The sequence below is a fragment of the Argentina silus genome (assembly GCF_951799395.1).
Source record: "Argentina silus genome assembly, chromosome: 1".
NCBI classification, from domain to species: Eukaryota; Metazoa; Chordata; class Actinopteri; order Argentiniformes; family Argentinidae; genus Argentina; species Argentina silus.
Window position 1 is genome coordinate 11,984,134 of NC_139655.1, and position 27,014 is coordinate 12,011,147.

The 27,014-nt window shown below is 47.6% G+C and overlaps 1 protein-coding gene across 1 annotated transcript in view; it reads right to left on the reverse strand.

The window, feature by feature from the left end:
• dnah2 (dynein, axonemal, heavy chain 2) overlaps positions 1 to 27,014 on the reverse strand; it is a gene marked incomplete at its 3' end in the record, with an annotated part of 92,351 nt that overhangs the window by 55,834 nt on the left and 9,503 nt on the right. Inside the window, exons 9-28 of the mRNA XM_083684129.1 lie at positions 25,581 to 25,738; positions 19,972 to 20,059; positions 19,452 to 19,657; positions 18,279 to 18,408; positions 17,604 to 17,786; positions 15,898 to 16,112; positions 15,394 to 15,540; positions 14,281 to 14,437; positions 12,499 to 12,738; positions 12,150 to 12,338; positions 11,102 to 11,249; positions 10,112 to 10,304; positions 9,198 to 9,398; positions 8,904 to 9,060; positions 8,509 to 8,683; positions 5,601 to 5,764; positions 5,270 to 5,431; positions 4,935 to 5,038; positions 2,199 to 2,355; positions 960 to 1,042 (exon numbers count right to left, since the gene is read on the reverse strand). Of these exons, the coding sequence (XP_083540255.1) occupies positions 960 to 1,042; positions 2,199 to 2,355; positions 4,935 to 5,038; positions 5,270 to 5,431; positions 5,601 to 5,764; positions 8,509 to 8,683; positions 8,904 to 9,060; positions 9,198 to 9,398; positions 10,112 to 10,304; positions 11,102 to 11,249; positions 12,150 to 12,338; positions 12,499 to 12,738; positions 14,281 to 14,437; positions 15,394 to 15,540; positions 15,898 to 16,112; positions 17,604 to 17,786; positions 18,279 to 18,408; positions 19,452 to 19,657; positions 19,972 to 20,059; positions 25,581 to 25,738 (3,257 nt within the window). The remainder of the gene's footprint in view (positions 1 to 959; positions 1,043 to 2,198; positions 2,356 to 4,934; positions 5,039 to 5,269; positions 5,432 to 5,600; positions 5,765 to 8,508; positions 8,684 to 8,903; positions 9,061 to 9,197; positions 9,399 to 10,111; positions 10,305 to 11,101; positions 11,250 to 12,149; positions 12,339 to 12,498; positions 12,739 to 14,280; positions 14,438 to 15,393; positions 15,541 to 15,897; positions 16,113 to 17,603; positions 17,787 to 18,278; positions 18,409 to 19,451; positions 19,658 to 19,971; positions 20,060 to 25,580; positions 25,739 to 27,014) is intronic.

Below are 27,014 nucleotides of genomic sequence, written 5' to 3' on the forward strand. Positions count from 1 at the left end.
CACTGCAGCACAGAGACTAATACAACAATGCTATGAAAATTGATAAATATATCTGTACACTGTATTACAACCCTAGGCCTTGTATTCGATCATGGTGAACAATTGCTGTCCCTTTGTTTATTCCAGTAGTAGAGGTTGTGTTGATTTCCATATATAATGTCCTCATTTCCATATATAAGGATTCTATATAACATTACAATATCTGGTGGTGCGAAAACATTTCCCTCTCAGCCTCACAACTCATCCGAAATCACCAATTACCCCCTGACTGACCGGGAACACATGAAAGTTATGGTTCAATTAAGCAGGGTTAAAAATAATCTAATACATAAATTAGGTAAAGTCAATTAGGACAACTTGCCAATTAAGGAGAAATCTGTGACTTGAGGGCAGAGCTATAACAAGCTGCTGAATTGGAGGACTCACACTGAGACTGTGTCCTTGTTTATGTCCTGCTCTTGGAACTGCCACCGTGGTTCTGATTCTGAATTAGCCCACAAATGTAATCATTTGAGGCCCAGCAGCAGACTGTGGTTCTATCTATGTACATGGCATTACGTGTGTTCAGGGAGAGTCGTGCGTTTGAAGGGTTTTATAGTATAGTGAGGAATGACTGATTTTGATCTGACTAAATGCTCACCAAAGCCCTGCTCTTGAGGGGAGTTGGCAGATGACTGATCACGCAGCTCTCTTTTTCTGTTCAAAAGAAGCCAAACCACCATCGGACCACACAAACTGCATCTAGAAGTAGCAGCCTGATATCTAATTTTACTGGTGTGTAATGGTACACAGACATATTTTGGTATCAACTAGGGCCGAGGGCTTTATTGAGAGGCAAATCACCTGATTATGATCGTGGCCTTGTTACTGGTGACCTGCTCTTCTTTGACCCTGACCTCTGATCTGCGTGACCTCTGACCCCTCTCTCCCTGCCCACAGGGGTTCCCAGACCCACTCACCTCAGCCTGTGGTGACCCTTGTCTTTGTAAGGTGCGATGTCCAGGGACGTCTCCTCCCATGTCTTGGCTATGCCCTCCAGGCCCTGGAATATCAAAGTTGAATGTTAATTCAACAGACGGAACAGATTTCTTATGCAAATGCTGAGGGGGGGATTTATAGCCAACAGGCAGCCAGTCACTTTTATGATGATTTCAGGCAGCTCTTAAGACAGGAAACCATTGATCTTGACACCTACAGAGCTCCACTCGCAGACATCACAGAGCACAACCTTCTAGAAATAAGCATGATGATAAAAGCATGCGCTGGTGTCTCTACTCTTTCCTTTCTCTCATTTCTTCTCTTTTCTTTTTTCTTTTTTACTTCTCCACCATGACTTCTCAATGAACCGTGTTTGGGATTGGGGGGCTTGGAGGGGGCAAGGGGGCTCTTTCAAACACCTCCATTCCCTGGCCACTGCTATTCACACACTAAATCTGTGTTGATGTAACCTTTGTGAGTGCGGTGCAACATGTCTGGGAATTTGGGGGGCCGAAGGTGCTGGGGCAGGGGAGAGAGAGAGAAAGAGAGAGAGAGAGAGAGAGAGAGCCTCTCAGAGAGGCTTGACACATGCTGACATGCAGACAAGGCTGCTCCTCTGGGCGCTGCTGCTGCCCCGAGACGAGACGGGACGCCAGGCAGGCAGGCAGGACGCCCGGCCCCAACCCCAGCCCCGATCTGGAGGAAATTAAGCCCCGTCTCTATTTCCCCAATGCCTGCCAGAGCACAGCTTCAGCTGCAGGGAGAGGGGGAGGGGGGCAGGCGGGGAGGCAGGCAGTGGGGGGGAAGAGGGGCGGGGGGGTGATGAGCTGCAGCCAGCGGCTACAACAGCCATAGCTACTTAACCCCTTACGCTTTCCAGCTAACACTGTACCTAAAGTCATTACCCCATATGGACTCGGCACCTGTGATCCATTCATCATCACAGCACTAACCCAACGCTTTGATACACTGTAATCACCGATGGTACTGTATTGAAGAGCATTAACCTTCCTGAAGGTTTCAGGACCATGAGTGAATACTTAACTATTTTGAAAGGCTATCCACTCTGACCTTTCAACCCTTTAACCAATGCAAAGAGCTCCAATGACTGACTCCAGACACATGAGATGAATAGTTTGCTGTAGAAAAGACAGTGGTGATGAGTAATGGCCTTGTATGGGTGAGAGGGAGAAGATAGCGAAGCAGGGAGAGGGGCTGACCTGCTCGATGGACAGCTCTTTGCTGGCAGCCCCAGAGATCTCACAGATCTTTTCAGCATGCTGGTCCAGGCCCAGGGCCACGATCTTCTCTAGGGTAAACTCAGCGCTGGTGTGGTCAAACGAACGCTGCACCTCGTGTCTGATCTGCTCCCAGTGCCTGGCAACAACAACAGCAAGAACAGACACACAGGCAGACATCAGGTCAGACAGGCAAACACACAGCAAGGATTAGAGGTGCAGAGGAGGAGGAGAGGAAGGAGAGACAGAGGAGGGATGGAGAGAGGAAAGCTATGTAACAGGTCTAACAATGTATGGTGTGTGATGTGACTATCTTGCACTTTTTCTAGGTGAAGCTAAAGGCAGGTTTCCCTCTCTGGATGAATACTGAAACTCTTTTTTTTATCGTATTCTGTTCTACTGCACTCTATTCCATTCCATTTCCATTGTATTCTCTCTACTCTAAGAGAGGCTATCAGTTGTGGATATCTAGAAGGCTGTGGTGACTGGACGTGAGAGGTGGAGTGTGTTGTTACCTCTGAGTGGATCAATAACACACTGACTCAGACTGTCTTGATTGACACCTGGCACAGATGATGAGGATGACAGGATGGAAGGATGGGGGGAGGAGGAGGAGGAGGAGGAGGAGAGGAATGGGGAATCTGTGCCAACTGTCACCCTCTGGTGATATATCTGCCATTTAATCACAGTAACATTTCTCTCACTAGGAAACCCCTTAGAGACCCAGGTACCTCAGCGACACTTGACTTTAACCACAAAACTCCCCGTTAACTACAGACAAGCCCCCGCCATCTTGCAGTGTCTCCACCCCCGCCGAGTCTAACTGCACTCCTTGGGACCACAGAGTGAAAGAAAATGTGTTTTCTCTGTCTTTCCCACTTTTTTTCCCCCTCTATGGTATAACTTCAGACGTAATCCTCTGTTTATTTTAACCTACTCCCCAAGTGCAGGCAGCTCAGGAAGGCTCTTTCATAAGGTTACATCACTGCAGATTAGCCTAATGTTATCACAGAATCTCTGCTGTCTTTGGGTTCTCGTCAAAACAAGTGTGATTGAGCTGGATGGCCATTGTTTTGGGAACGCCAGATCCAATCTGGGGAACTGACAGAAGCGCGACAGGACAGGAGGACACTGTCCTGAAGTGAAAACTGCAGAAAGTAATGATACGTTTTTGGGGGGACCGCGGCATGGAGCAAAGGTTTACATTCCTCCTGGCGGGGCTGGCGCCAGGCCCTTGGCTCTTTCCAGGGTGAGGACGGAACTGGGGAAGGCCTGGGGAAGCCCTGGGAGTCCACAGGGAGGTAGCTATAGACACAGGACTCTGATGAGCCAGGGAAATAATATATGAGGAAGACCTTGGAGCATTCTGTACTATACAAGTAGAGGAATTTACATTCTAGTCATTTTAGCAGATGCCCTCATCTTAGCTGCATTAGTTTCTAAATTACAGTGTCCTCCATAAGTACTGGAAAGATATCTTTTATATCTATTCTCCAACAGTTTTAAATGGTTTCAAATGTTTTTCACCATTTAGAAATTACAGCTCATTTTATACATAGTCCCCCTATTACAGGACACCAAAAGTATTGGAAAAATGCCATGACAGGCATAAGAGAGCTGTTAATGTCTAGTATTGATTCTAGGCTTTGCATTTGCCTTTGGAGTTTGCTATTGGTGTCTGTCAACATGAGGACCAAAGAGACGTCAATGAAAGTCAAGGAAGCCGTTATAAGGCTGAAATATCTGAAAAATCCATCCAAAACATCCCCAAAACTAAAATCAATAGTTTGTAACATCATTAAAAAAGAAGGAAAGCTCAGCAATCGCAAACAAGCTGCTAGGCCAAGGAAGACTTCTATGACCGAAAAATGCTCACCATAATTAATACAAAACAAATTGATGATGTTACTGCTGACAGCAGCAGCAGAACGTATTATGGAGTGTACAGAAAGACCGTGTCTGCTTGAGTACAAGCAAATTGCCTACAAATTCACTGAATGACCCCAAACATTCTACCATAGCAACTAGGGAGTTTTTCAGTTCCTGACATGCCAAGTCAATCTTCAGATTTAAATCCAATTGAACATGCATTCATTTCCTGATTATAAGATGTTAGGCCAAAATACCTCAAAACAAACAACAACTGAAGATGGCTGCAGTTCAGGCCTGGCAGAGCATCACCAGAGAATATACCCAGCGTCTGGTGGGGTCAATGGATCGCAGACTTCAGGCCATTATTGGATGCAAGGATTGTCAACCAAATACTAAACATAAGGACTTTATTTAGACATTATATTATTCTTTCCAATATTTTAGAGGGAGTATGTTTAAAAAATGTTGTAGTTTCTAAATGGTGAAACCAATCTGAAAAAAAGATGAGAATCTCTACTTTGACCCCATAGTAATTGTTTGATTTCACATCCAAACTGTTGGATTATAGAGCTAAAACAAGACAAAATGCTTCCTCTTTCCATTACTTATGGAGGGCACTGTATATCTGTGGAAAAGACTTGTAAGAGGTTGTTATATAGAGTGTTTAAGATGGAGACTAAGACAGAAGTGAACAGGACATTTTACTCTCCTTAATTGCATTGGTAAGAGTGGTGTCTGTACTGTATTTTGGGTTGAGGGATAACTGTTTATTGAATTTGATAGGGATTTCAGTAGAGTGTTTTCCAGTAGGTGAGGACTGTGAAGAGAACCCCTTCCTTCCTGTACCTGTCTCTCATAGCAGGGTTCCTCAGGTCAGAGATGAGGGGGATGGTCCTCTTGAACTGGTCTATCCTGTTCTTGGAGAAGTCTACAATCTCCCACTGCTTATCCTGCAGTGAAATAAAATAGTGCAGCAAATGTACATTATTAATTAAATTACAAGGTTATATTTCTATGGCATAAATCTACTAGATAATATGGTATGGACACCTGCAATTAATATAAGGAAGCTGGTTGGTTCATGCAGTAGCAGAAGGCAGCAGAGGACTATGCAGAGTGATTTGACAATAGAGTTCAAGTGTAGAGTGAAAACGCAGGTATTCAAACAGCACTGGTCCAACCTTGAGCTCTCTGCTGAGTTTGTGTAGTTTCTTGAACATGGCTTGGGCTGTGTTCTCCATGCTCTCTGTCTGCAGGGTGACAAACTGACCGGCCTTCCATTCGTCCCAGTGAGCGTCCCACTGCTGGGTGATCTCCCACACCTGCTGCACGTAGTCCAGGTCCTGCAGCACACACAGCACATTGCAAACTCTCTCACAACAACTGAGTGGTACATTTTAAACCACAAAGCTAAACTATCGCTGGAGATATCCATCAACTGATAGAGATTAATGCCCAGCCTCTGTGGTCCTCACTACATAATGATATTCTATTTCTATGGCAGATACAGACCTTCTCTAAGGTCTGGATGTCCTTGGAGGAGGGCTGTTCTATTTTAAAGATGCCCAGGCCGTGGCGGATGGTGCCCTCCTCCTCCTTCAGCGTATCCAGCTGAGCTCTCAGGGCTGAGACCTGATCCAGGGCTGACTCACAGGTCACCACACTGCCAAAGGGACCTACATACACAAACGCACACATGTGCGCGCACACACACACACACACACACACACACACACACACACACACACACACACACAAACAAAGATAAAGAGAAACACATGCAAACAGTAAGCAGAGCTGCTCATTCAACTGCAGCAATGCGACAATGTGTAAAGTGTAACAATTATGACAAGTTTTCACAGTGGAGAAGCATTGTGATTGCAGCAGCGATGGTAATCTTTGATGTTTAACTCCACAGCATGGGGAAGAGGAAGTGTTTCTCCCTCTGTGTCATTAATGTTGTTTCACAGCTAGACTGGAGAGGTCAGTGTGTCACCCCCTGAGGGAGGGTGAGGGGAGGGAAGGTAAGGAATTGGAACAGGGGGAAAGTAATGAGCAGGAGTGGGGGAGAGAGAGAGGGGAGGTGCGAGACCCTTTGTTGCCCTGAGAGTGTGAGAGGAGTGGGCTGGCTCGGACCCTGGTCCCACTTGGCCTTGCCAGAACCCCACAAAGTCTGCGGACTCCCACTGCCCGCTCTGTTGCGCGACAGCTTTGATTTACGAGATATTTGATCTTCAGAGCCGGCCCGATGAGGTCCCCATCCAAGACCGGCCTGCTCCCAGGCTCCGGCAGGACACTGCCCCACCAAGCTCTTATCTGCTTTCAATTAGCCCCTTGACTGGCCTGTGCTTTCCTGCTCGTGTTGTTCATCCCATGTTAGTGTGACTGGAGTTCTAATGAGGGAATAACAGCTTCATCCTAAAGAGGACCCTGGCTAGAGATCTCTATATGTTTCATACCACTATGGTACACTCAATCTGAAGGAGAGGTTGGCGGACTTGATTAACACAGACTGAGAGAGGTATGTTTGATTAGATTGTCTCTATATTAAACCATCAGCCAGTTCTCTTTTTACTCTGTGTGCCCTTCACAGAAAGTATGATGTGTCTGACCCAGATGACTGGGTTATTATTGTGTGTGAAGACCTCTACTTGAATATTAATGTCTCTCAGCACAAAGCTGGCTCCTGGCCTCATTAACCTGTCAGAGTCAGCCATTGTTACCTCAACACTACAAACATTCCTAATGTTCTCTACCGGCTTCCACTGCAGTGCCAGAAAGAACTTTCAAGAGTTTAGAATGGAAGAGTGTGTCATGAATGTACAAAGAGATAGAAGGGTGACTTCATGGGACTTGTTCTAACGTGCAACTCTGTCATAGTGAAGGGGAGAAGAACTGGGATGAAACTGTAGAAACTTTGGATTCAGATGTGGTGGGAGAGTGTGAGAGCCAGGAGGAGAATAGAGGGGAGTCTAACTCTGTCATGACGAATAAACAACAGACATCACACATCTCTCTCAACGTTCACATGAGAAACAAGAGGAGAGGAGAGGGCGGGAGGGAGCGAGGGAATGGAGCAAAAGGATGAGATAGCGGTAAAGAAAAAGTAGGACGGGAGGTGTGTCCTCTTTGATACAGTTCCACACGGTGTGTCTTTGTTTGGAACCATGAGTTGACGTGTGTATGGCGGAGGGGGGGGGGGGGGGGGCGATAGCAGCGATTTCAATCTCATTTTTAATGGAAACCGAAAATAACAGAATAAACAAAAGGGGAAGGGGAACACCGTCAGAATGTATGATGAGAGAGGAGTAAACATTTGGGCAAAGTAGTGGGAGGAGGGGGATGGGGAGTAGGGGCGGAGGAGAGGGAGGAGAGGGAGCCAAGGACGAGCAGCCTGTCATGGCTCTCCTCTCCTCCTAGCCATCACTTGTGCTGTGGAGCAGTTGAAGTTAGGCAGCGTAGGGATTCATCACGGCCGGGGGCTGGATAAGAACGAGGTAATTGGTTCTGATGCCTCTCTGATGTGCACGTCTTTATGTACACGAAGGAAGACAAGAGAGAGAGATGAAGAGAGAGTGAGAAAGAGAGAGAGAGAAAGAGAGAGAGAGATAAACACACAGATGAAGTGGGTGGGAGAGAGAGGAGAGAGAGATATAAAGAGAGAGAGAGAGACAGCTGAAGAGAGAGAGAGAGAGAGAGAGAGAGAGAGACAGAGAGAGAGAGGAGATACATAAAGAGAGAGACGAGATGAAGAAAGAGAGCGAGAGAGGGACAGAGAGAGAGAAAGAGAGACAGCGTGGCCTGCTGATGTCTCCTGCGGGGTGCCCACCCACAGGCTGGGGCTAAAGCTGTGCAGCATATCAGACATGTAGATAGATGCACAACAAAGGAGTCATCCATCTCTCAGGGAGGGAGGGGGGGGGGGGGGGGTGGGCATGTCATGGACCAGCTGTGAACCTCATAGTCAACCTAGACAACCCCCCACGTACACTAGCTATCCCTATGGCGCTACTGACACTATCTCTTACGCTCGACACAATCCCAACCTGTATGCATGCCTGCATAACAGCGCTGTTCAGTCCTGGGCCAGGGAGATCCACTAAGGTCGCAGCCTAGCACTGACATAGCAGATTCAACTGATCAGCGGCTTGATGAGTAGTTGATAAGTTGAATCGGGTGTGTTAGTGGTGGGCCAGATCTAAGGCTGCACACTCAATATTATTCAAACGGGCTTGTTCACTAGGCTCAAAGCAATGGGTTTTGAGTGCTAGCTGGCCGCTAGTTAGCCTTGGCACGCACTGGCACCGCTGTCCAAAAGCGGCGAGTGTGTCTCCAGGACTAGGACTGAACAACACTGGTAGGGAGATGCAGGGCTCCAGTACGGTCTTTCATCTGATGGCTATGGGAGCCCATAGGTGACCTGAGCTGTTGAAGTCCTGCACGGTGGTCTGCATCTTCTTCTTGAACTCCTCAGCAGAGAAGATCAGGCTGCTCTTGAACTTGTCCTTGTGTTTCTTCAGCATGATGTCACTGTCGATCACCACCTGCTGGAACCACACCCACTCCCCGTTCAGAGCCTCCAGCATCTCCTGGACCTGCAGAGGTAGAGAGGGGCCAGGCCAGGGTGGTTACAGCAGTGTGTGTGTGTGTATGTGCGTGTATATGTGTGTGTGTGTGTGTGTGTGTGTGTGTGTGTGTGTGTGTGTGTGTGTGTGTGCGTGTGTGTGCGTGTGTGTGCGTGTGTGTGCGTGTGTGTGTGTGTGTGTGTGTGTGTGTGCGTGTGTGTGTGTGTGTGTGTGCGTGTGTGTTACTCACAGCATGGTCCACAGTGACCTCGTACTTCTCCAGGATGGCAAACTGCTCGTGGATGGGGGGGATCTGACTCTCAATCTTACTAAGGTCTCCCTGCAGAGTCTCCAGTAACATCAGACTCTCACCCAGCTCCACCAGGGTCTGAGGGGGCTGGCTTAGCCTGGACATACAATACAGCATTTCATTTTTACTCACTTATGATACAGACATACACACCCTGGAGCTTTTAATGAATATGCATATTTAAACACACGCGCGCACACGCACACACGCACACACAGACACACACAGACACACCTGTGAGCGTTGTCCTGCAGGAAGCAGTGCAGCTCTTTGAGGCGCGTGCTGGCCATTAGGCTGAGCAGCTGGGTGAACTTGCCCTGCCACTCGTTACAGTGCTGCACCAGAGAGAACTTGAGAGGAGCGCAGTCCAGCAGAACAAACTGTACACTCAGCACCGTCTCCTCCTTCTGGACGTTGTTAGCCACCTCTGTGTATCTGCAGAGAGAGAGAGAGAGAGGGAGAGGGGGGAGCAGAGAGAGAGAGAGAGAGAGAGAGAGAGAGAGAGAGAGAGAGAGAATTTGAGCGTGTGTACAATGTGTACAACAATAACTCCTTTATTAGGTAAAGGAGAGAGAAAAAAGGTTGACGACTGAACTGTATCCAATAACAGTAGAAGTAGCATACAACACAGCAAAGTCAAATACAATACTAAATAAATTTGCAGATGATCTGAAATCCAATTAAAAACGTCAACGGTGGCATGGCTGATAGTCGTATCGATGAGGAGCAGCTAAAGTGCTGAGGCAGAGCACTGTGTACACACACATGGAGCGTTGACACTCAGATGATTTACATACAGTCACACTCATCTCCCACAGATCCATAAGACAATAATGCAGTCTCCCTGACCCTCTGCTGCCTCAGACGTGTTTGCCATGCACTATAGATCTGACTGGATCTATATGTTTAACAGAGGTCACAAGGACAGTCTGGTTTAGTTTGAGGCCTCTGTCCCCCATCCCTCCCTCCCTCCCTCATCCCTCCCCCAGCATTGCCTCCTCCACCCATTCCATCCTCCCCTTCAACCTAACCCGTCCAATCCTCCCCTCTTCTTCCCATTCATACTCTCCATCCCTGTTGAGAGAGGGTGTGTGTGTGTGTGTGTGTGTGTGTGTGTGTGTGTGTGTGTGTGTGGGGGGGGGTCAGACCTGGCGATGTCAGCATCAAAGGAGGACACAGGGGGGTTGAGGCGCTGGTAACGGCGGATGAAGGGGTCCTTGTTGATCTCCCAGATCTCCCTGTGCTTGTCCCAGGTCTTCAGGTAAGCCTGCAGGTGACCAGCGTTGGCCGTCATCCCTGCAGCCACCGCCGCCTGGATCTTCCCGATCTCCTCATCCTGTTCTGGGGGCAGAGAGAAGGGACAACAAGGGAGTCATCATATAGGAGGGGTACCCTCATCCCCTTGACCACCGATACAGGGTCAGACCTGTAGGAACATTGGATTCTGGATCTATGGGTGAAGAACACCTGGTGTACTGTACTTCTACCTTGATCCCACCATATAGTGGATCCATACTGTATAATGCATTCATGCTTTCACACATTCAAAGCTGATATTGACACAGCTTTGGTACAGGCTAACAAGGACTGACTGGACACAAAGGTTTTGATGAGTGAACAGTGAATACGCTGAACAACCTGGCTTGTTTCACTAGAGCTCTATAGTACGACTGTATGTTGATTGGGGCTCAGACTCTGGCAGCAGCAGCCACAGCAGCAGAGGTAGAGGTAGCAGCATTCCCTGTGGATGGAGGTATAGAGAGCCACCTTTCTCTCTCTCTCTCTCTCTCTCTCTCTCTCTCCCTCTCCCTCCCTCCTCAAACATCTCCTCACAGATTCATTAAAGCCACAAGCCTACTCCCCTCAGACCCCCGGCTGTCAATCAAATTCACAGTTGATGGTGAGAGATGCAGCCCTGTTTAAAATGGACGGACGAGGAAAGGGGAAGATTAAGAGGAGGAGAAAAAGGGGGATGGGGTGAGGATAAAGAGGGGTAATAGTAGCTGTAGGATGAAGGATGTGGATGAAAAAGAGTGGTAGAAGGAGGAATGGTATAAATATAAATACATGTTGGAAAGAAAGATGGGGTGAATATGAAGAAGAGTGAGGGTGAGGAGAAGGGGTGAGGGGGCTCTCACCAATGATGCTGTGCACAGGTTTTCTGTGGGAGCGTTTGCGGGTCAGGAGGTCTGGCAGGCGTTTGAACACGGAGATGGTGCTGATGAGCTGAGAGCTGATGTTGTTCACTACCTGTGCCAGCTTCTGCAGTGTGGGGGAGAACTCCACCTGTGGAAGCAGACACACACACAGACACACACACGCACACACGCACACACACACGCACACACGCACGCACGCACGCACGCACGCACACACAGACACACACACACACACACACACACACACACACACACACAGACAGTACACAAATGTAGTCATGCACATTGATTTTGGAATGACACATTACCACTTGCACCATTGACATTATCATCCTTTCAATCAATGTTTTGTGCCTCTGGGCAGGACTATCAGAATGAATCTCTGTCCTCCTACCAAACACCAACATGTCAAGCAGGAGCTGGAACTTAGAACTCTTCGCTTCTTCGTTCTTGGGGAAGGATTTTATGACATAAACATTTATCAGTTTTCTATAAAATGACTGCATTGTCAAGAACATTTAACATCACATGCAGGTAACAGCACAGACTACATACATAAAGCATGAGTCATATGTCAGCCCTGATTTATAGAAAGAAAGACTACAGGGCTTGGTGTCCTTTTCTCACATATAATACCATCTTTATATCTAAAATATTGTACTTTGCCCGTAGCTCTCTGTATTTGTGAGACAAGGACAAAGGATGTTCTCTAGTATTCTAATAGTGTGGGGCTCTGGCCTGTCTGCCTGTGACTCTGAATGTGACTCAGACCTTGGAAATGCTACTCCAGTCCTGGCCTCACACCGTGATAGTGGATGACATTGTTCAGCTTTAAAACATGAGATTGTTGTCCCTGTGTAAGTTAGCGTACGTGAGCAAAATAGAAATATTGATCTTTTAGCCTTATTATGTACTTAGTGTCTATACAGTGCTTACTGTATTTCCAGGTCAACCGTTAGTAAGTGTGTGTGTGTGTGTGTGTGTGTGTGTGTGTGTGTCTGCATGTCCATGTGTGTGTGTACTGTACCTGTGAGGTGGCTCCGGGGGCCTCCTGGCGCAGTACCACCTGCACCCTGAAGAGGGGGTTGGGGGAGGTCTTGCTGTCTCCGTTGATGGCCTTGGAGAGCTCCTGCAGGGACCACTTGATGTTGAGGCGCAGGGCCTCCTCCACCATGCGGTCCATCTTCTCTGTGTACGTCACCCAGTGCTGCTGAACCTGAGACACAGAGAACAGCTACATTCATTCCAAGCATCGGTCCGCTCAACTCAAATATCTCTCGGTACATTCATAATATGTACGGTACTGTATTCGCACACACACACACACACACACACATTACACACACACAAACACACACACACACACACACACACACCTCAGGGCCGTCAGTACGGAAGGTCTCGTAGACGCGGGACATGATGGCTACTATGTCCTGGTGTGCTGAGCGTAGCCTCTGGAGCTGGCTCTGCTGGTGGGCCTGCTGGTCTCCCTCAAACTCCAGGTCCCTGTACACCGTCTTCCCATCCACACGCACCAGCAGCAGTTCACTGATCTGGCGACAGTGACGCGAGATGGCCAGGTTGGCTGCCTTGTACTCATCCACTATCAACTGGACCTGGAGGTTGAGGAGGGGAGGGGGGGGGGGGAGAGGAGAGGAGAGGAGAGACAATGTTAAAGGAAAAAGTTGGATGAATACAGCAGTCATGGGCCTTGCTATAAGATTTAGCAGCGCTGTCCCTTTGCTCACTTGGCTCATTACATAGGGAATCATGCTCCACATCTCAAACAACACAGCTCCCTACATTCACTCTCTGGTTTGAATTACCACAGACTGGCCTTATCGTGACAGCATCTGCCCATACATCCAAGAGTTTCCTATTCAATTTGTGGAAGCACAACCCTGCCGAACTCCTCTCTCTGCTGCCGGACCTCATTCATATGGAGAGTAATCCCGCTCTCATTCAAAATTCCAGATCCAAGCTCCGATCTCCGGATTTTACGGCTTTCATGGGGATAAGGCATGCCGCGCAGAATAAGCCTCAGAGAGAGTTGGATGAAGGAGAGGGGAGTAAGAGTAGAGAGGGGGTGGGGTGGGGGGGGGACTCAGTTCAGATCTTTTTTGCAGATTTTCTTTCTCTCCCTCTCTCTCCCTCTCGCCCACCCCCCCTCCCCCCCCCCTCCACCTAAAACACAGAGAGGCTGTCAGGCTTTTGACTTTGGGCTCGACAGATCTTGACATTGGCTTGACGCAAACCTGATCTTAAACCCCTGGAGAGGGGCGCGGTGGCAATCCCTGCCAATGAGAGTTAGTGTTCATTAAAGATGCTGAACCTGTCGGAGCTGAGCCGCAAATCAACGTCTGACTGTAAGGCATTTATTATACTGTAGCATCATCCCAGGCAGCTCTCCTGTGTCTCCTACCTCACATTCACCTCAACATCAAACTGCCTTCTAATGCACATGGCATTGAAACTTAGATTGAATTAGGTTGTGAATGTATACTGTACTACTGTACTGCCCCCCCACCATCTCTCTCTCTCCCCTTCCACTCCCTATGGAGATCATTTGATGATGTGGTTGCGAGAAGCCCAGTGCGCCCATCACACAACCTCTGTGCACAGGGTCCAACTAGAATGTCTCCTAACACACCATGCATCATGGGGCTTGAACCTCGGCCAGACTTTGTGTTCTGTTGCTGCTGCTGCTGCTGCTGCTGCTGCTTGGTGAATTTGTTTCCCAGATTCACATGTTTATGAGCCAGTCTGAAAAGGCAGACCGCAGAATGATGACAAGTGCTGTGAGTGAGTCTGTTCTGTATGCAGAGGGTCGTTTGTAAAAGCAGCGAGCCCAAGGAAACCACATCCTGTTACCGTACCAACAATCCAAACCAACGGCTTCATACCTCAAGGCCCAGGAGGACAGAGCAGCAGCAAGGTCAAACACTACTGCTGTCTATTCATCCTTTCTCTAACTACTAGGCCTAGCAACTGTGCCTCAATCTATAGCCTGTCTGTCTGGTGAGGACCTTTTTACGAATAAACAAATCATTTGCAGATGAATTGTTACAGAGGAAATACATTAGATAGTGTAAAGCAATGACTCTGGAGAAGACTACGCCTTAACCCTGAAGTGTTGGTGTGTCAGTGTCAGTTCAGACCTTGCTGGCGTGCAGCCGGCAGTCGTTGATGAAGAAGTTGGAAGCTCCTTTGGAGGACCAAAGCAGCTTGGAGAGGCCTGGCTGGATCTTCTTGTCCAGGAAACGGATACGTTCCCGGAATAGACCTAGCTCATCAGCAGACAACGCCATGATGATCCTGACACACACACACACACACACACACACACACACACACACACACATATACCCACACACAAACACGCAGGCCAAACACACACACACACACACACACACACACACACACACACACACACACAAACACACACACATATACCCACACACAAACACGCAGGCCAAACACACACACACACACACACGCGCACACACACACACACACACACACACACACACACACACACACACACACACACATAAACATTAGTCTTTGGTTGTGTACTGTATGTGCTTGAGTGCATTTCTAGAGGCTTCTGGATGAGGCTGGAGCACATATAAAACAGGAGGCGTTGCATAAACAATATGACAAGACAATACTGGTGGTCTTTTCTTCACTGCAAGGACAACATTGATTAACAAAAATATCCAGGGACAGTATTTTACCAGGAAATACCAAACATAAACACACTCCCCTCATCTTAGGTTATGAGCATAATGCCATGCATGACTTGCTTTGTCCTAATTCACATCCACTATCATCACTGCACAGTGTGCTTCAAGTTAGAGCCTTGTGTGTGCTGAGCTTTGCAGGGTGCTAGGCAGTGTGTACATAGAGGCTTACAGTCCACTGCAGGGAGAAGAGGTGTCATTTGCACCAGAGCGAGTGAGGAGTCGTAGTGTGTGTGTGTGTGTGTGTGTGTGTGTGTGTATGTGGATATGCGCGTGTGTGTGTGTGTGTGTGTGTGTGGATATGCGTGTGTGTGTGTGTGTGTGTGTGTGTGTGTGTGTGTGTGTGTGTGTGTGTGTGTGTGTGGATATGCGTGTGTATGTGTGTGTGTGTGTGTGTGGATATGCGTGTGTATGTGTGTGTGTGTGTGTGTGTGTGGATATGCGTGTGTGTGTGTGTGTGTGTGTGTGTGTGTGTGTGTGTGTGTGTGTGTGTGTGTGTGTGTGTGTGTGTGTGTGTGTGGAACAGACCTGTTGTAGTCTCGCACCACCAGCAGCACACTTTCCCTCATGCCACGCAGGTCCTCTCTGCGCTGGTACACATCAGACACGTAGTGGGGAATCTCAAACAGCAGGCGTTCCCAGTAGTGGATCTCATTGAACATCTTCAGCAGGTTCCTGAAACACACACAGTGCAGGCGATAAGATGTGTGTGTGTGTGTGTGTGCGTGTGTGTGTGTGTGCGTATGTGTGTGTGTGTGTGTGTGTGTGTGTGTGTGTGTGTGTGCGTGTGTGTGTGTGTGTGCGTGTGCGTGTGTGCGTGTAGAATAATGTGAAACTTTTGATTCTTGGTCTGTGCAACAGTGTTTAAAATCAAATATCTGTGTTTGTGTGTCTCTGCTTTGAAGTATACATGTGTTTGTTTGTGTGAGCGTTACAAGGTCCTGTATGAAGTATGTATCTTCTCTAGCTGTCTAAGGTTTGTAAATAGTTTACAGTATGCCTGAACACCCTCTGGATGCTGTGTATACAGACTTGTCAAAGTTGATGTCCAGCATGCCGGCCTTCTCCTTGCAGCGGACCAGGAGGGGCTGGTCCAGCCTCTTGAGGCTCTGGCGGTCCAGACTCTGGCTCCACTCACTGAAGATCCTCCTCACCAGTTCATCCAAGGTCTGTACCAGCTGCCCGTAGGCCAAGCGCACCTCCTCACCGCTGCCGATCTGAGGCATGAAGTGGGCGTGCTGCACTACCTAAGAAGGGCAGGGAGAGTTTGGCATAATAATACACAGGGAAAACTAGAGGACCCAAAACACTGCACAATACAACGCTGCACCACCTAACAAAAGGGCAGAGAGTTTCCATTGTAAAATAATACTGGAGGGTAAATACAATTCTGAATGTTACACAATAACACAATATACCACTCCACCCCCTAACACAAGGGGAGAAGAAAAGTGAAGTGAGCTTTGTCAAGTGATCTGACCAACCTACAACCAACGGTACATCCATTTTTGGACTTTTACATTTATAATATATATTATATGTATTGAGCCATTGAGCTTTGTTCAACTGTCTTACCTCATCATGCCCCAAAATATAAGCATGTTTTACTCCACTATTTGTAAACAATGCAATTGTAAACAAACCCTGTATAGGTTCAAAACATGGTTAAAACTCTAAGTTTGATCTCATGGATGGTCAGTCCTTGCATCCAAATCTCTGTCTATGAAATTGAGACTGGTTACATTTCTCCAATGTAATCCCTTAGCTGTTTACCAAAAAAGTGGTGGGGAGCACGCTTTGCTGTTATTTGAATAACAGATTGCACCTGTAAAGGCAAATTAAATTAGGTTGCTGGTAACATCCCACTTAAAGTACAGTCAACAACAACATCTCAACATGTACTGTATCAGACATCAAAACAGATGACGTGGATGAAACAACTCCTACCTCTGCACAGGGACGAGTCCGAGCATTCTAGAAGGAAGTGTGTGTTCTATCATAGTGCTAAAACAAGGCTCTGGGCAGGAGGAGATCTTAATGCAACACTGTAATAAACTGTCGAGTTTACAGGATGCTGTTGCTAATGGGTGGTGTCTGTGTTTTGTGTTGCCTTGAACCCTCACAATGGAACGACTCCATTACTCAGCAGAGAATATGAGGAGAATGCAGAGCAGTAAAATCATATCTGTGTACAATTAAAGCTCTCCGCCTGTTCTTAATTGTCTGCTTAATGTATCCGGAAAAATGAATTTAAACAGAGCAGCGCTCCAGCATATGCTCTGTGTAAGCAAAACCTTGACTGGAACAGCTGTGTTTAATACAGTTACAGTGGTTCTCAGACGCCATGGCCACGTCTGGCCCCTTACCACGGTACACCACACCACGGGCCTCTGGACGGGGGGTTGGCCTCCTATAACCCGTGACACCCCCCAGTCCTAGCCCCCCCCCCCCATTATTGGCCACCTTCTTACCCCTTCCTTCCCCCTCCAAGACTGTATGTATGACTGTGTGGTCTCTCATGTCCTACTCTTCTTCTAACAGCACCTGAGATTCTTACCTCCACCATAGTCCTAGAGATGACTTTGACCTTCCCTTCCATACTGTACATGTATGTGTGATATAACTGAATCTTCTGTGCCCTCCTCCGTCTCCCTGCCCTTGCGATGCTCACCAATTAAAAAGTGTGTGTGTGTGTGTGTATTTCATGCCCTCATACCCCCTGCCCCTGTGATGCTCACCTCCATAGGCCGATCTATGCGTCGGCGTAGGGCGCGGGCCCAGTGGGCCTGGCCGGCGTACAGGGGCATGTGGGCAGGCGTGTGGAACACCTTACGGCTCAGCTCCTTGTTCACCAGGTTCAGCTCCTTGTTAAAGAGGGCGTAAACGTCCACCGTCTTCCGGTCGATGGTGCGCTTAATGGCCTGTGGAGGAGATAGATAGATATACAATACAGGCAGAGGGGGGGAGAGGGGGGGGGGGAGAGTAACAAAAAATACAATATTTGAAAAGTGTTTTAGCTCTATAAAATGACTATCAGTACATGAAGTTGGTTGAGCGTGAGACCAGTCCTTAGAGTTAGGCACATGCTGGGTAAGACAGACCTCTCAGTAATGCTCAAAGAGCAACAGAGGATGGCTAATCACACAGGCTGCTATTGTTGAAAGGTGCTATTGAAGAGTACTAAGAGTGATAGAATGGGAGATGCGGTATGGTCCATTTACGAAAAGAAATAGGCTGTGCTGGCCAGCCGCAGAGAATAAGACAATAGCCTTCTAAAGTAAATGTATGGCCATATGAACTGTAGAGCTATCTATTGTGTGTTTAATAAAGGAAGTGTGGAAGTGAATGGGAATCTGAATGCAAGTGTGTGTGTGTGTGTATGTGTGTGTATGTGTGTGTGTGTAGAGTGAGACCTCTCTGGCAGACAGGTGTTGAAAGACGTCGAGCAGCTGAACCCCTTCCTCCACTGTGTTCACAGTCTCAAACGCAGTGCTGATCAGGTTCTGCATCATCACCTCCAGATCCTTCACACCCGCACGAAACCTAAACACACACACGCACAAGCATGCGCACATGCACGCACGCACATGCACACACACACACACACACACACACACACACACACACACACACACACACACACACACACAAAATGATGATTAGGCATGGAGGAAGTGATTAAACACTTATAAACATAGGCAACATGTAAGAGTAAACACACACATACACAAACACACACACACACACACACACACACACAGACACACACACACACACACAAATATCTAGGCGGGTATTGATTTGCTTAATTTCAATGTGCTGAGTCGCTATGAAACACCTGCCCCTGACACAAACGCAGCTGTTTGTCTTGGCAACAACACCACAACCCCACAACCTCCTATGACCCCAATCCATCATCCACATCAGACACACACCACACCAACCCTGGCCCGGTCGGGGTGGGGGGGGGGGGGAGTAGAGGGGCTGGACAGTCTCCTGGGGCCCAGGTCATCTCAAGACATACACATAGACATAGACACACACACACACACACACACACACACACACTAAAACACATGCACACACACTTCTCTAATCATGTTATTCAGATGAGGAGTCAAATTGCCTGCTGTCACCATAGCTCTGAATGACAATCTGCATGCTCCGGCCCACAGGGACCAGAGAGGCCCTGCACTGATGGACACTCACTACAATGTAGAACACTCATTCATCTAGCAGACACATACTAACAATGCATTAATGCTACATATCAGATAGGTGGACAGACACACACATATCTAGACAGAGAGTCTAGACATTGATGCAATTCCACGTCACTCACATACTTGGTACATACCAATACTTGTATTTAGTGATAGATACTTTGATACAGTAAACAAACCTCTAAACCTGAAGCACAGGCCTATAGGGCATAAAGACTAAAGTACTGTAGCTAGGCATACATGTAGATAGAGAGATACAGTGTATGTCCATGTCTATCTACTCGTCTACCTACTTGAACACTTATCTAGACACAACTATCTCTAGACAGTAATCAGGTTGGTCAGAACGGCGAGCAGACAGACCTGTTGTAGTCATCGTGCCAGGACGTGTTCTTGACGTCCAGGATGCCCTTGCGGACGTGACGCAGGATCTGCAGGCTGCGGCCGAAGGTAGACTCCATCTCCAGCAGGCTGCGGGTAACCTCTAACCCCTGGCGCCCGGCAAAGCAGGGCAGGGGCATCTGCTCGCCTTCCACACGCCGGGCAAACTGCTGCTGGCAGTCACACACCTGGGAGAGGCGGTGGGACAGTGGGGAAGGACACACAGAGGGGAACAAGGCGAGAGGGAACAGAATGTGACACATCAAAGGGTGTATTTAAGAGTCTGAGACGAGTGGAGAAGTGAGAAAGACAGGGTGAGAGGAAGTAGATAGATAGCACTGAATAAATGTGACATTTATATTTTAACCGAAGATGAACCCTTGCCACTGTTTTGTGTGTGTGTGTGTGTGTGTGTGTGTGTGTGTGTGTGTGTGTGTGTGTGTGTGTGTGTGTGTGTGTGTGTGTGTGTGTGTGCGCGTGTGTGTGTGTGCTGATACCTCACCTCCAACAGGTCTTTGCATCTCTGTACAAAGGCATCCACCAGGGCAAAGATGCTGGTCTGGTCCAGGACCCAGCCTTTAGTGGAGTACCTGACCCAGAAGAACAAAGAGAGAGAGAGAGAGAGAGAGACAGAGCCAGAGAGAGACACACAGACAGAGCCAGAGAGAGACACAGAGCGAGAGAGAGAGAGAGAGAGAGAGAGAGAGAGAGAGAGACAGACAGACAGACAGAGAAAAGCAACAAAGTTAGGCTGTCTTTCAAACAGTTCACCATCCTTGCAGTCAATGTCTCAACTGACAGAAAAAAAACTAGAAAAACAAAGCAAAAGCAACAGCAAGCTCACATCCATACAGGTAAGGGATAAGGTCAAAAATGATCTGTCGTTGGCATAATTGCATCCGCCAAAGTTCTATATCTCAGTGTGGCGTTTTTCAGATTGCTTTTCACACTTCATTCTTTTCTTGATGGAAAGGTAATCCTTGCCGCAGCTTTGAGACACAAACGTTTAGAGTTTCCGTTCCGATGGAAAATGGGAACCGGGGTCAGGGCGGGCGTGAGAAGAGACTGGAGCAAAGAACAGAGTTACAGAGGCAATATGGGAGAGGGTTACCAATACAACATAGACGCACACACACACACACACACACACACACACACACACACACACACACACACACACACACACACACACACACACACACACACACACACACACACACATGCATGCATGCATGAACACACACAGGCACACACACGGCCCAGGTATGAGGGATGGGGAGCTTACTGAGAGATGTGGATCTGAATCTGGATAGGGTTTGAGGTGGGTTCAATAAAAGAGAAAGAGGTGAGGCAGGGGGAGAGAGTTAACATCTGTGAGTCTCTCTCTCTAACTGCAGATGAAAGAAAGTTGTTTGAAGTTTATACGGCTTTATTTCTCCAATGACTCCGATTAAACGCTGATGTCGGTGTGTAGCGCTGCGTTCATCATTTCAATGATACCTTTAGCGGCCGTTCCCTGTTCTGGAGGAAATGAACAGCACTCCAGCAAACACTGGAGCCTGGCCTCTCACAACCCCATGGCTGTGTTCCCTCACCGCTTAACACCACATTCTGTTCTTTACAAATACATGGGAGGGAACAACGCGTTTGGATTAATTAGACTCCTGGTCGGTTGACTGATTAAATACCAGTGTTTTTTACCCTCTCCAAAATAAGTAATTTTCATGAACTAATTAAACCATTCATTCTGTGTGATTTGATTTGAATATCCAACCAATGAATGAAAAAAAGACAATGGCCATTCCTGATGCGGTAATGTAAGTGGTCTATGTGTGTGGGAATGTCTGTGTCACACGCTTTGTAGTCCAGTTATGCAGTAAATCATGGTAATTTGATCACTGTGCCCTTAACCTCAGGGATGAATAGCCAATAAAAAAGTTTTGCTGTCTGGATCAGAGTAAATCCTTCAAATGTTCAGTCTAATTAAGTGAGACTTACGGAGTGATGTTTGAAGGGCCAAAAGCATGACTGTCATCCAAACAGGGCGCCAGCGGGCCTGGTGTCTGTGGCGCGGACATGATCTAATAAGGACAGAAGAAGAGAGGCTCCTCTGGCGCCCTGCTCCAATGAGCTCAGTGATGTAACCTCCTCACAGCCAACGAGACACAGCGGCGAATGTCTCTGACCCACAAAAACACCAGGTGACATCGATAAGCAGTGTGTTTATTTCATTTGGTATCACCTAGACTAAGGTTGTGTCCTCCATGAATGAGTATTAACAATAATACACACATTAGGGTTCAAAGACACAGAACATGTAGCGCTACAGTATCAGCCTGGACAAGCACGGCTCAAGGGAGGGCAACTAAGGGACAGGGACAAACACAAACACACTCAAACACCACCTCATCATAGTGAAGGAGGCCCAACTAAAACAAGAATAAACATGAAGATAAACTACGTCACCAGTAGTCTTTAATAATACGCTGGTAAAGTGGAATGCAACTGGAGACACCCAAACAAAAACTGACATGAACAAATTATTTGGCTGCTAAATGTACTCCTACCATAATATAATTGAATGTTCTTCATTATTTCATCCCAGAAACGGAGACAGTGTGTAAAACTGCGCAGGTAAGAATATTTATTTTCAAAAATCTATATAGCTATATTAACGACTGGTCAGGTTAGCCATGTTACTTGTACTAGCACACGTCTCGAATATCAAATACAAACATTTTCACCACGCTCAACAATCTATCTTAAATTGTTGTCATGGTATTCTTTGACTGTGATACAATCACTTTACCAGAGTATCGTCTTAATGTAAACACTAAACTAGTCTTGTCGGTCTCAGCACCAACATCAGCTCAACACCTGAGTAAAACAACATAACTAGGAGGTGTAAAACAATACTACGAGGCCGAACACTGAACAGGGCTGCTGTTATTACTGACATTCCTAGGACTTTTTTGGACAAACCTCAGTGCCACAACTCTAAAGAGAAATATCCTAGCGCTATGAGAGAGTTATCGTCCTTTCAGATAGACCTGGGATATTATCTTCATCCATCTCAGTCAGTATGAGGGACACAAAGAGTTACAGTTCATGAGAGATAGAGAGATTTCTGCCTGTCGTGGCTCTTTACTGCTGTGCTTTTTGAGGCATTGGCTGGGAAATCTACCATAATAGACTCAATGATTAAATACACAGGAGGTTTGTGTGTGTGTGTGTGTGTGTGTGTGTGTGTGTGTGTGTGTGTGTGTGTGTGTGCGCGCATGCGCGTTTGCGTGAGAGAGAGAGAGAGAGAGAGAAAACAGAGAGAACAGAGAGAAAAAGCAGAAGAACTACAAAGTAGATGCATTTGAAAAGAGAGACAGGAATAAAAGAGGGTGATGAAAAGGTTGAGAGTGAGAGAGGCAGGAAAGGAGAGAAAACTGAGAGAGGCAGAGAAAGACAGAGGAGACGGGGCTTGAGAGAGAGAAAGAAAGATAAGAGTGAGAGAGTGAGAGCGTGTGAGAGAGAGAGAGAGAGAGAGAGCGATAGAGAGACCACCAGGAGCACAGAGTGGAGGGAGGGCAGACTGTAGCTAACCCCACATTAATCATGTCACTGCTCCATGGTCATACAAAACATACACTCACATAGATATTGGTACACATACTGTACACATATATACATAGCGTTTTGAGCGCACACACACACACACACACACACACACATACTGACCCCCCTGAGGGTCATATAGACCAAATAAACTGATCTCTGCTGACACACACGCTCCATCCTCTGACTCTCTGACCACAGTAAAGGGGGGTGGGGGGGAACAGAAATACACCACTTTGATTCATGGCCAGCCTCATATAGCCAAGTCTAAACTTTGATCGATCCTCCGTCTTATTGTATTTTGCACACTGCCTCTCTCCTTAGTGTTAGATTGGTGTGTGTGTGTGTGTGTGTGTGTGCGTGCATGTGTGTGTGTATTTGAGTGTGCGTGTGTGTGTGCGTGTGTGTGTGCGTGTGTGTTTGAGTGTGTGTGTGTGCGTGTGTGTTTGAGTGTGTGTGTGTGTGTGTGTGTGTGTGTGTGTGTGTGTGTGTGTGTTCAACACCTGGTTTATTGCTTTATGAAGTCTAGGTGGTGGCTGACGAGGCCTGGGTCTTTGTTCTCAATGGGCTGCAGCCTCTCTGAGGTTCTCTCTCCCTCCCAGTGACAGGCTGCAGACAAAGGCCTGGGTCAAACTTTTCAACATGTCCCTGTGTGTCTGGCTTTCCCTGGGCAGACGCTCAACGCTCACACACACACCACACGACACCCCCTCCTCTGTCCCTAAGCGTTAAAACAGCTCTCCAGCCACCTCCCCAGCCCCTCTCCTCCTCCCCAGTCCATCCCCTCCTCCTCTTCCTCTTCCTCCCTCTGGTGCTCCTTCCTGTCTTCTGTCTTCTCCTCCCTCCTCCTCCTCTGTCTCCGTGCCCCATGACTGAACCCAGGACAGACTGTGATATTGGCCGTGTTGGTGACAGGCTCTCGCTGAGCCTGGTGTGATATCTGACTGTGGGAGTGAAAACGTATCAGCGTTTCTTTACTTAACACCCTCCCTTGCCCCCTTGCCGGCCGCCCAGTGCAAGACTGGCTGGAGATAGCTGCTGCTGGAATGTTATTCATTTTTTTAAAAGGTGCCTATCTTTCTGAGGCATTTCAAGTTCAAGGACTCCCATGAAATCAAATGAGCAAAGACAGGATGCGAAAAGTAAACATCCTTGACTTAAAACTGTACCCAGTCAAAGTGTGCTAAACTGTACACACCACAATGCACCAGCAGCCTTGTTCCATTCAAACATACAGTCAGTTATTCAGGTGAGAGCCTTCACCAACCCTCCTCCTGCATACACTACAAGGCTAGGATGACCGAGGAGCATCTCAGAGGAGCATCATAGAGAATCCCTTTGGTTTTACCCCTCCCTCCTCATCCCCACCCCCCTCACGCCCCCCCCCCCCCTTCCCCTCCCATCGCATGCCACCCTCACCTCACCCATCGATCGGAACTAAGCACAGTCTTTAATTGGGTCGATGGGGTCGATTGCCAGTGCGTCCGGAGCGGCCCTGAGGGGGGTTGGAGCCGTTCGGCTTCTGTGCTGCCAGTGAAAAGACTGGCGCTCTCAGGCTCTCAGAGCAATCACAGCCCTGCCATAATGAACTGCACTGAGCTGAGCCTCTGCTCCGCCTCACAAAGCTCAACTGACTGACATCTGAGAGAAACAACCAACTTCCCCCTCTCTCTCTCAGTCTCTCTCTCTGTCCTACTCTCCCTGGGTCTCTCTCTCTCTCTCTCTCTCTCTCTCTCTCTCTCTCTCTCTCTCTCTCTCTTTAAGATCCCAGTACCCCCCTCCCCCCACAAAAAAATACATTACTTAAACAAACCTCTGTTGTTAGGTATTTAAGGCCTGTTTTTTCGGTAAGGTGCTATCAGTCAGCTTTTAAGTGCTGAAATGCAACTGTGAATCTTCACTACAAGGGTGAGGTGACGTAACGTTATGCAAAAGCTCTCTACATGAAGGTGATATGAACTATTAAGGTGTTTGCAGTGAGGTGCTGTCATTCTCGGATGCTTTGCTATCTGTTTGAAGTGAGGCACGCTCGTAAACGTGTGCTGTCATTATACAGAAGCGCAGTATGTTGCTATCGTTTACAGAGAAGACACTGCCATTTTCAGAGGCGCATCGATAAGTCTTCCACTAACACTTAGTAGAAAGGAGTAGGAATTCAGAACTGTCAGTGCAAGAGTAATTGTTTGTTACTAACAGCAGTGTATTACCAGTGTATTACCAGTGTGTGTGTGTGTGTGTGTGTGTGTGTGTGTGTGTGTGTGTGTGTGTGTGTGTGTGTGTGTGTGTGTGTGTGTCTGTGTGTCTGTGTGAGTGTGTGTGTGTGTGTGTGTGTGTGTGTGTGTGCGTGTGTGAAGCTTAGCTGTGTGGCGTAGATGGTGCTACCTGTATCCATGACCTGTATGACCTTGTTATATTGTTGTCTATTGATGAAATGCTTTATGGTGAACCCAAATGAAGCCTTTAAATGTGTGTGTGTGTGTGTGTGTGTGTGCATCAGCGTCGTACTTGTGGTGAAGCTGTGAGGCGTGGAGGTAGAGCTCCTTCCAGGCCAGGCAGCACTCTATACAGTCGTTGAGGGTCTTCTTACTGGACACCACATAGCCCTGGAAGATCTGGTCCAGAGAGATGTCCCTGCAGCACAGCCTGATGATCTCATTACTCATCTGGAAAACAACACACCAGATACAAACACATTACACACTCCACGGCTTTCATCACAAAGGTCTGTCGTACACATGTACGCTCTCCTCAAGCCTGGGAGTGGAACATTTTCTTCTCCATGGTGCATATATGCTATAATAAGACAGATTGAAGTGGTAAGGCCCCTATCCCCTAAGCCTACAGGCTCAATGAATACCACCAGATGTATGCAGCTATACATCTGTGCAGAAAGACCCTTTATGCAGGTGAGGGCGGCATAACACCATGCTGAGAAAAAAGGGCTGGCTTTAGGGAGAGAATAATTCAACCAGGCTCACATTCCATAAACCCCCTATTTGATGTACTGGGTGTCAGTCAACCATGCATGCTGTCACACACTCATAATAAGGTAGGAGAAGGAGAGAGAAGGAGGAGAAGGAGAGAAGAGAAGGAAGAAGAAGGCACCAAAGGAAGAGAGGAGTGTAATTATTGGGGATGATGTATATGGTGGGGTATGTGGAATGACAGCTTCCCTTTTATTTCTCTGATCAGTGGTTAAATCCTGACAGAGGAACAGCGGGCTGGGGAGCTGAGCCGCGTGCTCTGCCTGCCTGCCTGCCTGCCTGCCTGCCTGCCTGCCTGCCTGCCTGCCAGCCTGCCTGCGTCTGGGTGTGTGTGTGTGTGTGTGTGTGTGTGTGTGTGAGTGTGAGTGTGCGCGTACGTGCGTGCGCGTGCGCGTGTGCTCATAGCCAATGAAAATTTGTTCTACAGGCTGATTACACCGCAAAGCAAATGCAGCTTTTAATGAAGAAGGGGGAGAGAAAAAAACAGGAAATTAGATTGATATGTAAATGACAGAAATTCTCATTGAGCTGCAGGTTGAGAGTGCTACAGCCTTAACCAGCTTATGAGTTAATAATGATTTTTCTCTCTCTCTTTGAAAAAAAAACTGAAGGAGAGGGGGCAAGATGAAGACAACATATGTCCCTGAATCTTAACTCTCAAGAGATTTGCTAAGCTCTTGTATAATCAGCCAGTTTCCTGAGGATCTGCTGCTCCTCAAAACCCTTCGTAAGAGAGGCACGTCTTGACTTAGGAGGAAAATCCAGTGGACTTTCTCTTTTCCAGACTGCAGCTTTGTGAAACACCAGATGGTGTTGAATATCTGGGACGGGGAGACGAAGGGTGTTGGACAGCTTGTAGCAGTGTAGCTTCATGTACCAAATAACAATGCAGACAACAACACCAGCCCTAAGAATACCAGGATCAATTACTACAAATGATGACTGCGGCTAGTAT